General features: G+C 37.1%; 1 protein-coding gene across 1 annotated transcript in view; it reads right to left on the bottom strand.

Moving 5' to 3' along the window:
• Positions 1-632: 632 nt before the first annotated feature.
• GRK1 (G protein-coupled receptor kinase 1) overlaps positions 633-14,539 on the bottom strand; it is a 31,530-nt gene continuing 17,623 nt past the window's right edge. The window contains exons 4-7 of the mRNA XM_075200059.1: positions 13,965-14,048; positions 11,340-11,464; positions 3,722-3,923; positions 633-2,398 (exon numbers count right to left, since the gene is read on the bottom strand). Coding sequence (XP_075056160.1) covers positions 2,124-2,398; positions 3,722-3,923; positions 11,340-11,464; positions 13,965-14,048 — 686 coding nt within the window. The 3' untranslated portion in view covers positions 633-2,123. The remainder of the gene's footprint in view (positions 2,399-3,721; positions 3,924-11,339; positions 11,465-13,964; positions 14,049-14,539) is intronic.

Raw genomic sequence — 14,539 nt, 5'->3', positions numbered from 1 at the left:
TTCCTTATACAGGGTGTGCTGTAACCACACACATAGAAATAGTGATTCAACAGACTCTACCGAGATGTATTTACCACTATATTAGTAGCAACAGTTTATGCTGGATCTGATTTTACCTATCTGCTAAACTCCAGTTTTGGATTTCTCAGCCACATCGCCTTACTGTACACAATGCAGATTTTACATTGACAGGTGTCTGCTGTCAAAGTCAATTATAAAAACCACATAGCCAGCATGCTTATTTGTGACCACTTCCTATCCTCCAGGCAAGGTATCACTGCTGAGGTTTTTTGTTGTTTTTGCTGCACAGATCTTAAAATGTACAATATAGCATCTGACTGAAGCCTGTAGTGTTAAAAGCAGCCAAGACCTGATCCCAATTGCCTCATTTTTGCTGCAACATATACAGGTGCATTAGAATCCACACAGTTCACTTTATAGAGTTATAGAGCTACAGAGATCTATAGAAGAGAACTGGATGGACAGAGTTTAGCAGCAGTTTGACCAGGCTTCAGGTCAGGGTCTCTGGACCTCCTCTCTATTTAATATATAAAAGAATATATTCAAACGTCATAAAAAAAACTTAGTGATGACAACTGTTTAAGAAAAACAATAATTTTTCTCGTTTTTTATTTTAAAGTTTGAATTGTTTCCTTTTCTAATGTTAACTTTCAAGTCATGCTATACATTATACTCTGCGGTATACAAAGCCAAGTTCTTTCAGTTTACATTACAAATTTACATGTTTAACAGAAACAATAAATACAAGCATCTATATGTGATAAAAACCAAGATAGAGCACATCTGTATGATTGTTTTGATGAAATGCATGAGAAATATAGTCGGAAAATAACGTATTTTCTAGTATTTCATCTCTGAAAGAAAATAATTACATTTTATTAATCTAACTCCAATTTTCTTTGACAAGTATTACTTTCCTAAAAACAACCTAATACAAAATTGTAACTGTAGAAATAATATTTTGTAAAAGGCATCTCACTAAGAGGAATGTTGCCATTTTTCTACTCATTGTTAACTTCACCTCAACTAATTTCTAGCAATAAAGTGACATTATTTAAATAGTTAAAATAGCTATGACTTTTATACTAAATACAGTCAATGAATTAATTAATGCAGGTAAAATAATAAGATATGTATATATGTATATGCAGAGTACAGTTTTAATACTCTGCCTTGCTACTTGTTATTGCATCTGAAATGTATTTAGTGGAGATTACATCAAGATTACATCAATTATTTTATATCACAATGATATACAGGATTCAAGATACCTGAATCGATAGTGATTACAATAAAAATGTAAACTATTTAATAATAAATGCTTTACAATAAATACGTGTAAAAATAGTTATTTTCCTTTGACAATCAACTTTTTTTTTTATCAGGCAGTATAATGAATTTTAATGAGCTAATTTTTCTTCCCCTTGTTCAAAAGGTGTTAATATACATAAAATAGTTTTTTTTATTATTGATATAAATGCTGTAACCAAGTAAGGTTTAGGCAAGATGGAGGGGCTCCAAGTTGTAGTTTAAGAATTCTATTATTTTGTTATACATTTTGTTTCTTCACAAATAAATCAATCTGATTGTTTGGAGCCCCAGTTTGAATTCCCCATGGACTCCCTTCATTTTAAATCCTGGCACTGGTGTCCAGCAGTCGTCACTCAAACAGGGAGTCAATTAAAGGTTTGTTCTATGATAAGAATTAGTTTTAAATCTTAATCTAAACACATTATTTTTAAGTCCCACAAATAAAAACACTGTTTTGAAGTAACATGTAAGCAAATAGGAGAATTGTATGTATACATTTAAATGTATAATGTCCATGAAAAATTTATTGTAGAGGTTTTTGTGCAGTTCTCAAAATCTTGACTATTGTCTGTGGTCCATATTGTGGTCATGGTCAATGATTGTTTCCATTTGTACTTGGTTCTTATTGGGGGATAAAAGACAATGTAGACATTATTTGCCAAAATGTAATGTCTTGAAATAAGTGCTTCGTAGGTCTGAATCTTTCCAGGAGAATTATGAAGTTCTCAAGAGACAGACACAAAACATAAGGGAGTTATCTCAGCTATCATTACAAAATGCACATGTTGTTTCTATGCAATTTGACACACTCCAGACTTAGCTGAGTTGTCATTAGCTGTGGAATTTCTGATATCGTTTAACTCCCCATTTAGTTCATCGAAAATACCAGTTTCAATCATTTCCTCTTGCCATGGTATAGAGATATTGCCTGAGGCAAATTCGTCAAATAATTGCTTGTCAGAATCCTCAAGGTTGACCCCTTTTACTGTTGAGAATGCTCCCACATCCTGGATATCCTTAGCGTAGACCGTTTTGGAATCAGGGGCAAATGGTGGTGGAAGAATGCCTATTAGAGTTGAAAAAAAGAATGAATTAAAATGCCACTAGCAAGAAACGTGATAGTTACTTTACAAAAAAAATGAAAAAGGTACATATCCCCAGTTACTCTATGTCATAACATGTCTTCAATTAAATCGTACACCCACCCACTTTAACAAAGCTGAAGCGGTTGTATTATTTGTGCATTTTGAATATATGAATACGATTGAAGAGTGGATATAAAAAAGATTAGTTTATATTGCCTAGAGTCTGCAACACATTTGTAGAATTTAGGTAAAGGGTTGCAACAAAATATTATTATACATCCATCTCTTACAATTTTCACAATATGAATGAAATATAAAACAAATAGCTAGTGTGCTTCTAAGCTTCTCACTTTATTTCTATTGTAATTATTTAGATATCCCTTAAGAGCACTTGGCAAAATGCAAATATGTTTATGGCTAAGCTACTTTTGGTTCACACATAGGCAAATCATTTCATTTGGATTGATTGGTGAAACACCTTATCTGTGAGCAATTTGGCAGCATGTGCATAGGGCCAAATTGTAAAGATCTGATCTTTCAGGCCAGGTTGAATGACAGAATACCACAGTAAGGGAAGCATTTATCAATATCAGGACAGATGGAGAACACACAGGCACAAATGAGGTATATATATAACCCCTGCTGCCTATTAATTGGCGGCTGCCACTGGGGTAAATAGAGAGAGGTGACCCTGTACAGCTCAGCCTGCTGAGTTTGCCATTGATAGGCTGCCTTGAGATGCAATGTATTTTGAGTGCAAGAGGTATAGAGAGCCGCCATCAGGGTATCTTCTGGCAGAACCAGCAACATTAAAAAATTCAGGAAGTGAAAGAGAGCCTGCTCTGCTGGAGAACAGACCAGGCACATCACTGCCGGCTACAGTACACTGTACTATACTATTCTGAACTAGAGACAAATCTGTGCTGTCTGTGTTGAGAGGAAGATTCCACAAATCATTTTATGCTGAGGGAGCTTCAGTCAAGTTACAAGTAAGCTTGTGCTCCAAAAGGCAGGCTTTGAAGCTCAGTGAAAGTCATGTGAAGCAGGATAAAGCTATGACCCAAGGCGTACCACAGAATTATGTTAAACCCTGAGTCATGAGTAAAGCTGATCCTTACATCTACTGCACATAGTAGTTACTAAAGATTGCGCTAAAACTGCAATAGAGATGATTATATTTACCATCGCCTTTTGTTAACTGGGTCACCCTGGGCATCTGCAGAGTTATTATAGAAATACCTTATCATATATTTGTCTACCGGGTATAACTGGATAAGAGACTGAGTATTAAAGTAGGATCATACCGGCTTCAAGTTTCCTCCAGTTTATTTCTCTGAAAAAAGGAACTACTCGCAGATCATTGCAGTTGTCATTTCTAAATCCAATCCGTTTCTTGGGGTCTTTCTCCAGTAAACCTTCACAGAAGGATTTACACTCCTTGCTGAACTTTTCTGTGTAAGTCACTGGATCATTAAGGACTCTGTTCTTTAAGTCCTTATTCTCAACCTAAAAAAATAAAATAATAGCACATACAAATCTAATTTTACATAATTATTACAGTATAAAAAGTAATATTTTCAATATCTTTAATTTTTACTTATTAAAAATATATAGAAGAGGCAAGCCCTGATTAAATATCTAACTAGTGCGTAATATCATGGGATGTTTCTGAAAATTTCTGTGTGCGTTTTCAGCTCATTTTTTGCAAGTTAAAGGTATAATCCCATGATAAAATGACAGCCGTATTCATCACCCACCACAGATTAATGTTGCAAAGCTTTATGCTAAAAAAAAATGTAATGTGGGATTGTAGTTTTGAGAAATCCTTGTTCCTGTGTATTAGCCAGGAACCATTAACATCAGTTGCCAAATGTTAGTTTACTGACTCACAGTCTTCTGAATAAAATGCTCTATGTATAGTTCTGCTGCACTTTGGTGATATTATGATCAGGGCTTTCCTGTAGGAGGATGCCCCAGATCAGTTCTTCTAAAGGCTTCCTCGATGTTATGTATTAACATGCTCTAATATGAGCTTAGATGCCACTGACACCTGAACGTTTTTGGTTTTCACTAGGATGAGTGGATCCACCACACACATATAAACACATCTAGTGGCTGTTCCAAAACATTCTTTAGGGAATTATTGTGTATTTAGAAAAAAAAAAGAATAGTCCGACACTTGGAAAATTCAGCCTTTATAATTTTCTGATGACTGGTACTGTATGTCCCCTAGCAGTCCAAAACAGTTGGGAGGTATAATATATATCTCTGTCTGTCTGTCTGTCTGTCTGTGTGTATGTACGTATATATGTATGTATGCATGTGTGCTGCCTTGTCCTTTGTCCGTCATTTCCCACCATGCTCCCATGCATTTCACTCCTCCTATACCACCGTCCCCCTCAAGTCATTTCTTTAACACTGCCCTCTAAGTAGTCATTTATGTTCCCCTCTTTCTCCCTCCACTATAATTCATGTGCCCCATCTCATAGTCTCCCCAGCAATTAATCTCCCTCTATCAACCCTGTAATTGATTTTTTTTCTTTCATCCCACCCCAAGAGCTTGCAATATCTAGAATAAGCATTGTCAGTCTGAATGTGCAATCATTAACCTATGTTCTCTAGTGGAGGTTTGAAACTGGGACATAATGGCAGAAAAATACAGATCTTTTTCCAAAATCTACCAGTATATCTATAAGTTTCTGTTGTCGGGGGTGGGAGGGTGGCCAGTGGAGGATTTGCTCATAGTAAAGATGGGGGAGATTATTGTCTGGAAACTTTTGATATTAAGTCAGAATATTTGAGCAGATCACACTCCAGGGTAGTGAAAGTAGATAAAATAGAATGTAATAACTATATATAATTATACTACATCTTACATTGATGTTAAAAGCAGAAAGCTGTTACCGGGTGGTTGTACTATTCCCAGTAACAGGGACTGGAAGATGCAGCCAAAGCCCCTAATGTCCAAGAAAGACCCGCGATTTAAAATGGGAAATCTCAAAACCATAATTCACCGGTACGTCATTAGCACCATTACTAATTTCATAACCTTCCTCTGCCCTTTCTGACCTTTTAGAGCAAGCGGGGGATATCAGTCCCCCTGGTGATGTGATTGCACACATCACATTAGTTTGTGTTCAGTGTCAGTGACAGGGAACTTAGTCATGGATTATGACCTTACCACGGACACCATGCTCTCAGTATATTACTGGCACTGAGGAGCAGCAGTGTGATGTGTACAATCATTTGACCAGAGTCTGTCATTCCTCTGACCGCCTGCCTGAATGTTTTCAAAACATTTTGCTGTGTTGCATTTGTACTTTTGAGGTATACTTTATAGAAGAGGTGCAACTGTGCTCTTGAAAAGGATATACTTATGTATATAGTACTCTTATGAGATATATATCAAATGTCCAGATTGTGTGGCATCAATGTGGGTAAATTGGTAGTGACTAGAATTAAAATTCTAATCACTATCTCTTTGTGTTCAATATAAGAAATTCCCCCATCTGCCACAAGAGGGTAGTGTAATCCTTTGTAATTCCCTTCATTTTTCAATAGACCAATTACTTTTCTGCATTACACAAGCGTTCCCTCTTTAAATGTTAAGAAACAGAATGTATAAAATGTTATAGTACGAAAGTCTGGAGTAAACAAAAACAAAAGGCTGAAATATAAATTATACAAATTATAATACAAATTATACATTTGTGGTGGATAAATCATATCTGAATGTGATAGCAGTGTAGTTTAAGACAACATTCTTTCACAAATATCTATGATATTTAACTTATATTATCACTTTAATATATGCGCATGCGCTCTGACAATTTCTCATATATACTCCTCAGAATAACACTGAAAAAGAACAGATATCTCCAGTGGTACTGATATATTACAAAGTTCACTGATTCAGCAGTATAAGTCCAGTGGTACTGATATATTACAAAGTTCACTGATTCAGCAGTATAAGTCCAGTGGTACTGATATATTACAAAGTTCACTGATTCAGCAGTATAAGTCCAGTGGTACTGCTATTACAAAGTTCACTGATTCAGCAGTATAAGTCCAGTGGTACTGATATATTACAAAGTTCACTGATTCAGCAGTATAAGTCCAGTGGTACTGCTATTACAAAGTTCACTGATTCAGCAGTATAAGTCCAGTGGTACTGCTATTACAAAGTTCACTGATTCAGCAGTATAAGTCCAGTGGTACTGATATATTACAAAGTTCACTGATTCAGCAGTATAAGTCCAGTGGTACTGATATATTACAAAGTTCACTGATTCAGCAGTATAAGTCCAGTGGTACTGATATATTACCAAGTTCACTGATTCAGCAGTATAAGTCCAGTGGTACTGATATATTACAAAGTTCACTGATTCAGCAGTATAAGTCCAGTGGTACTGCTATTACAAAGTTCACTAATTCAGCAGTATAAGTCCAGGGGTACTGCTATTACAAAGTTCACTGATTCAGCAGTATAAGTCCAGTGGTACTGCTATTACAAAGTTCACTGATTCAGCAGTATAAGTCCAGTGGTACTGATATATTACAAAGTTCACTGATTCAGCAGTATAAGTCCAGTGGTACTGCTATTACAAAGTTCACTGATTCAGCAGTATAAGTCCAGTGGTACTGATATATTACAAAGTTCACTGATTCAGCAGTATAAGTCCAGTGGTACTGATATATTACAAAGTTCACTGATTCAGCAGTATAAGTCCAGTGGTACTGCTATTACAAAGTTCACTGATTCAGCAGTATAAGTCCAGTGGTACTGATATATTACCAAGTTCACTGATTCAGCAGTATAAGTCCAGTGGTACTGATATATTACAAAGTTCACTGATTCAGCAGTATAAGTCCAGTGGTACTCTCCTGTGCCGCATATAATTTTTAAAGGCTTTGCCGAGTGTGTGTGGCTTAGGGGTACGCTCTCTTGTGCTACATATAATGGAAAACCAAAATTTGGAGTATAAAGTAGGGAAAGATCAAGACCCACTTCCTGCTAATGCTGAAGCTGCTGCCACTAGTCATGAAATAGACGATGAAATGCCATCAACGTCGTCTGGCAAGCCCAATGCCCAATCTCCTAGTACAGGGCATGTAAAATCCAAAAAGCCCAAGTTCTCAAAAAATAGCAAAAAGAGAAACTTAAAATCATCTGAGGAGAAACGTAAAGTTGGCAATATGCCATTTACGACACGTAGTGGCAAGGAACGGCTTAGGCCCTGGCCCGTGTTCATGACTAGTGGTCCAGCTTCACCCAAGGATCTAAGCCCTCCTCCTCCCCTCCCTACAAAAATTTAAGAGAGTTATGCTGTCAGCAACAACAACAAAACAGCAAAGAACTTTGCCTTCTAAACAGATGACATCACAAATCCCCAAGGCGAGTCCAAGGGTGTTGGTGGTTGTGAAGCCTGACCTTCCCATCACTGTACGGGAAGAGGTGACTCCATCCAGCATTTGCAGCACGCCCTCTGCATATGCTGGAAGGATCACCCACAGTCCAGTTACAGATTTGGCTAATGAAGGTGTGAATGTTGTACACAGGGAGGAGGATATTGATGTAGCTGGCACTGAGGAGGATGTTGATGATTATAATGCAGACAGATACCAAATTACCTTTCTCAATTTCTTTTTATATTCTAGATTATATAACGGCTGAATAGTTTTCTATTTTACTCCTAGTGGAGAGGGGATCTGATGCAGACAGATACCAAACAGCCTTTGTCCATTTCTTTGTATATTTGAATTTCTAGTTCTACAGTCTATGCAGGCTGCTTTTTTTATATTCAACTACAAGTGTAGGGCGGGGGGGGGGGCATAGATAGCCACCAAAGTAACGTGGTCCATTTAATTTCACTTTCTAGCTCCACAGTCTGTGCAGCCTGCTTTTTTTATCTTCAAAGTATTTACAAGCCTTGCAATCTAAATTAACTAGAGGTAGTTACGTGCTAGAACTCCACCCTCTATATGCTGCAGAGGATGGAGGAGCATCAAAAGGCCATTCAAGCCTACACAGCCACCTACGACATAGGAAAAGGAGTGGGGATGCGCCTGAGTCAAGCGCACTGGAGAATGATTTCTGTGTTGTGCAAGGTTCTGCAGCCATTTGAACTTGCCACACGAGAAGTCAGTTCCGACACTGCCAGCTTGAGTCAGGTGATTCCCCTGATCAGGCTTTTGCAGAAGCAGCTGGAGAAAGTGAGGGAGGAGCTGGTAAACCATTGCGATTCCACCAAGCATGTAGCTCTTGTGGATGAAGCCCTTCGTACGTTTTGCCAGGATCCGAGGATGGTCAGTCTTTTAAAGTCAGAGGAATACATTCTGCCAACCGTTCTCGATCCTCGGTTTAAAGCGTATGTTGTGTCTCTGTTTCCGGCGGACACAAGTCTACAGCGGTGCAAAGACCTGCTGGTCAGGAGATTGTCCTCTGAAGAGGACCGTGACATGCCACCAGCTCCACCTTCATTTTCATCACTGTTTGTGCAGTTCCAAAAAAGAGGAACTGCCATTTCTATTGCTACCTTCTTTCTTTCTATATTTCAAAAAAAAAAAATAACTGACATTTCTAGTGCTACCTTCTTTCTTTCTATATTTAAAAGAAACTAAAGAACTGCCATTTCTAGTACTACCTTCTTTCTTTCTATATTTAAAACAAAAACAAAACTGCAATTTCTAGTACTACCTTCTTTCTTTCTCTATTTAAAAGAAACTAAATAACAGCCATTTCTAGTACTACCTTCTTTCTTTCTATATTTAAAACAAAAACAAAAACTGTTATTTATATTACTACGTTAATTGTTTGTGCAGTCACAAAAAAGAGGAACTGCGGCCTTAACTGCTATGTTGGTTTTAGATGTCCATCCGGTGTTCGCCATCTGTTCCCTGGAATTCTGACCAGTTGAGGGTGTATTTATTATATTGTGGCCCCGGTATCAAATTGGGTACCGGGGCCACCCCACTACGCAGTCCAGAAATTTTTTGGGGGGAATTCAGACCCGTGGAGGGTTTTTTATTAATTATATTGTGGTGACCACTCCTCTACGCAGTCCAGATACATTTATTGGTGCGAATCATACAAGTTCAGGATTTTTAAATTATATTGTGGTGACCACTCCTCTACGCAGTCCAGGTACATTTTTTGGTGCGATTCAGACCAGTTGATGGTTTTCTTATTATATTGTGGTGACCACTCCTTTACGCAGTCCAGATACATTTATTGGTGCGAATCATACAAGTTCAGGGTTTTTAAACTATATTGTGGTGACCACTCCTCTACGCAGTCCAGGTACATTTTTTGGTGCGAATCATACAAGTTCAGGGTTTTTAAATTATATTGTGGTGACCACTCCTCTACGCAGTCCAGGTACATTTTTTGGTGCGATTCATACCAGTTCAGGGTTTTTAAATTATATTGTGGTGACCACTCCTCTACGCAGTCCAGGTACATTTTTTGGTGCGATTAAGACCAGTTGATGGTTTTCTTATTATATTGTGGGGACCACTCCACTACGCAGTCCAGAAAGATACCTCGTTGCAACGTTTTGGACTAATAACAATATTGTGAGGTGTTCAGAATACACTGTAAATTAGTGGAAATGATTGTTATTGAATGTTATTGAGGTTAATAATAGCGTAGGAGTGAAAATAAGCCCAAAAACTTGATTTATTTAACTTTTTATGCTTTTTTCAAAAAAAATCAGAATCCAAAACCTTAAATCCGAACCAAAACCTTTCGGCAGGTGTTTTGCGAAACAAATCCGAACCCAAAACATCAAGAAAATCCGAATCCAAAACACAAAACACGAGACACCAAAAGTCGCCGGTGCACATCCCTAATTTTAATGTGTACTAGAAACATAAGGTTTCAGGTATAATTTTCCAAGCAAGCGTATCATTAAATTTGTATTCCTGGAACACAGGGAGACATAGTGAATTATCCAAATTCATATGGCAATGACACTGAGTTTATACGTAGTCTTTGGCAAGTCTCTGGCTTTCTTGGAGTTAGTTCACATACTACTCTTCTAAAAACATCAACTCCTTTAAGAACTTAGGTCATGCTTCCTTTTTGCTCTACTTTTATGTCCCTGTTTAACTTTATTTTTATATAGGGGATAAATATTTATTTATTAACTGCTATTTTAACCAAATATTGCTGTAACAGGTGAATGGAGTGTAATCCAAGGCCTATGGTAGAGCAAATTAATACATTCTATAACACTAATGGTGCTGTGGGAGAGTTGATGTGAGAAAAAAAATGGTGACCAGGGTTTCAAACAACCCCAGAAATGCTTCCGGAGGTACAGAACAGAGGAATCTCATAGAGATGACTCAGTACAGGAAAAATGCAAGTGTCCAGAAACATTCTCCCCTACTCACTAACGCTCTCAAATCACTAACTGCTAGGATAAAGACCGTACCCTTGTAGCTCCTTGGTAGAAGTGTAAAACTGTACATCTATAGCAGTAAAGGAACTTAAATGGTTAACACTAACAATGAATGAATTAAAAGTGCTCAGCATGCAGTAACAAGCTCAACTACATTGTTTTACTAATTGCCTTTCCTTCATGTGAACACTTTTATCCAAAGGTAAATAAAGCTATTGCTTCTCATACAAATTCAGTTTAGAGAAGCGAAATAAAGTTAATGTACCCATACCCAATGTTATGACTTTTACTGTAAAGTGGGGAGGGGGAGAGGTGATATTTTTCACTATTCTGTACATTACAGACATAAAATAGTTTATGCTGAGCAGTTGCACTTGTTATAACATTGCAACTAAACTCATACCATCTTTTTTCAGACAACATATTTAAATTTATACAACGAAAACGTTCATAGATTGTATTATTGGAAATATCATTTAATAATTATCCTACCTAAGATTATTTACTAATATTTCATTACCTTTTCCCCTCGACATCGAAATGGGCCACGTGCAGCAATCATTTCATATAAAGTTACACCCAAAGAGAAATAATCCACAGAAAAATCATATTCTTCTCCATTCAATAGTTCAGGAGCCATAAATCCTGTAAAATAGATCTATGTAATCAGTATGTGTGTGAGAGAATTTTGAGAATGTAATTTACAAAGCTAAACATATGAGTAGAGCTATTGAAAAACCATTTAGCTCATGTTATTACATTACATGTCTGCCATTAATCACTTTATGGTTGTACAATGCTGCACACTGATCTGCAAGGCAAGGGGTTGTATTTAGTGAGGCCCCAAGTGCTTAGCTCTGGGTGGTGAGGAGATCAGGTAATATTGCAGCGTTCCAATGATTTAATAGGCAAAGAATGAGCTATGAAGTGTTGTCAAAGGTTTTACACTACACGAAAGGCCCTAATTTTATTACTCAGTTTAATACTTTTTTACAACTTACAATTTCTATTGAATATTTTGCTCAATATTTTGTTGCATGTGCAATTATTACATAAAGAAATCTAAAAAGCACTGGAAGGAAATTAGGAAATGACAGGGGTTTGGAACCATACATATGCATAAGTCAAGAAGCAAAAACAAATGGAAATAAATATACTTTAACAATGGGCAGCCTGCTAACACTGCTCAGAGTCTGAATAATAGTGACAACAGAGTAGAAGAGAAGGCAGAAGAGAAACAGTAAGAGAAAAAAGGAAAAGCAAAATGAGAAAGTGGAGACCCTGAGCAGGGAGGGACTCAAGGTAATTAATCTGGGACACAGAAATTATCCGTATATGTAGGAGATAATTATCTAGATTCCTGAAGATAGCACATGTGATCCAAAGTCACCAAGTGCTCAGAAACCTCTCATGTGTGTTGTTAAGGACAATTTTTCATTTACCATAACTCATTCTCTTCTTAGTTTTGTCAAGGTTTATAGAACCTCTCCCAAAAAACTTTCCATTGTTTGGCTGCCTGGAAATATATACATCAGTCATTTATGTTAATATTTATTTGTACTGTAACAAATGGAGGCATGCTCCTCCCCCAGCCTTAGCTTGATGGACAGGTGACACACCCACCTTCTCTTTAAAAGAAAACACCCATCACTGCCTCTGTTTGCACAACCAGACACGCCCTGTCTGTTTGCTGAGAGGAAGGATTTCAGATCATGTAAGTTTAACCAAATTTAAACTATTGCTTTTCATACATAAGTCTTCACTCTAGGTGCATTACTGCACAAATGTTTTACTCTACTTCCCTGCTTTCTCTGTATATTGCCAGCTAAATGCCTCCTTTTGTTACAGTACCTAAAACATATTTATATAGAAGAGGCATCCCTTGATCACAGCTAACCTTTCAAACTTGAAACGGTTTTTAGCAAAACAACGGTGCAAGTAAAGTCGAACAAATAAAGGGACCAGATACTGACAAAAAAAAGACTGAGGGCTAGATTTACTAAGCTGCGGGTTTGAAAAAGTAGGGATGTTGCCTATAGCAACCAATCAGATTCTAGCTGTCATTTTGTTGAAAGTACTAAATAAATGAAAGCTAGAATCTGATTGGTTGCTATAGGCAACATCCCCACTTTTTCAAACCCGCAGCTTAGTAAATATACCCCTGAATGAACATTTGGAAGTTTGTAAGGAAATTTAGGGCCAGTCCTTATTTTCCAAGGGACCACCCAAGTATGTCTCTAGTTAGTTTTAATAAGCAGCTTTAAGAATTCTACGGTGTCCAAAAATCTGTAGGTCAAGGTAAGATTTAAGTCCCAAAGAAAGGGAACCGTGTGGAGGCCATTGTGCCTGAATAAAGAGCCTTCAGAATCCTACTGCGCAGACTCAACTCACACTGCTGTCAGTGTCATGTTGCTATGCACAGTCCTGCATGGCAACTGTCAGTACCTATCCAAAAAGGCCTGCAAGTTGTATTGGAAACGCTGAGGAAGAAAAGTCAAACTTTTTTAAAACCTATTTCACTCACACTTTATATATAAAGAAAATAAGAAAATTAAGTGGGACATAATTGTCTGATTCAAAATGCAGAAGATAAAGCAGATACAGTGTTATCAATAATATTTCTGCAAATATGAAACATGAAATAAAGGCTTGAAAATGAAGACAGCCTCAGTATCCCCTTATAGTTGTGTGTTTTCTAATAGCTTAAAGTGAGTCAAACAAGCAGTACAAATTAACAAAGGGTGGAAAATTTCGGATATTTTTATCTTTGACTCTCCACAAACGTTGAGGTTTTATACTTAGTCAAAACAAAGCAGTGAATGTAATGCTCACTGTGACATGACCAGGAAATCGCAAACATTTCAATCTATACATGCTCCATATTAATATTCCACAGTAATAAAAGCAATGGGTAAACTGCATGGAACCAGTAAGAAGGGACATTACAAGAGTATATTGGGCTTTGGTATCTCACATTGGGTACCTTAGGCAGTTTAAACTATGCAAATATTTTAAGAATTTGCACTGCGGAAAAAAAATGATAGAATCTGAATGGGACATTTTATTAAATATGGAAATGTTGTACTCTGACTTGGCAAATATGGAGAGAGATCTCACACTTTCTACACATTCATATTCCTTTTACCTGGAGTTCCAGCATATCCCTTGGTTTTGTTTTTCTTCTCCTTCAATTGAACAGCAAGCCCAAGGTCAGAAATACGGACGTTCCCTGCAAAGTACACATAAACTTTGTTCTACAAATGATTTCATACCTGCTTCTTTTCAAGCTGACATTTCACATCTATCTCAGGTTACAACATAAGTCTAGAATTACATTTTTAAAATAACATACATATACCAAAATATTGAAAAAAAGAGAATGTTTGTATATGTACTGCCTGCGTGCATGGTACACACAAAGGTGGTCTGATGCATTACGTGTTTCACACTCAAATTAAGTAGCTAAGTTATATGATATCCAGTATCTTATTGCAAAATAAAATATGCTCATGCACAATCCATAACAATAGACATATTAAAGTACATATTGGAGATATTCCAAATTATTTATCAGACCAACAGAAGTGTCAGAATAATTTGAGCATAACTCTAAGGGGAAGATTCACTTGCTGGAGATGTTCCGCACGGACATCATCGCAATGTCCAGCTTCCCACATTGCCAGCCATTATGGTAGGAATCTTCGCTCTTTGTTCTGCACA

This window comes from Mixophyes fleayi, chromosome 2 (assembly GCF_038048845.1).
Source record: "Mixophyes fleayi isolate aMixFle1 chromosome 2, aMixFle1.hap1, whole genome shotgun sequence".
NCBI classification, from domain to species: Eukaryota; Metazoa; Chordata; class Amphibia; order Anura; family Limnodynastidae; genus Mixophyes; species Mixophyes fleayi.
The sequence above is the reverse complement of the archived record's forward strand: the minus strand, read 5'-3'. Positions and strand labels throughout refer to the sequence as shown.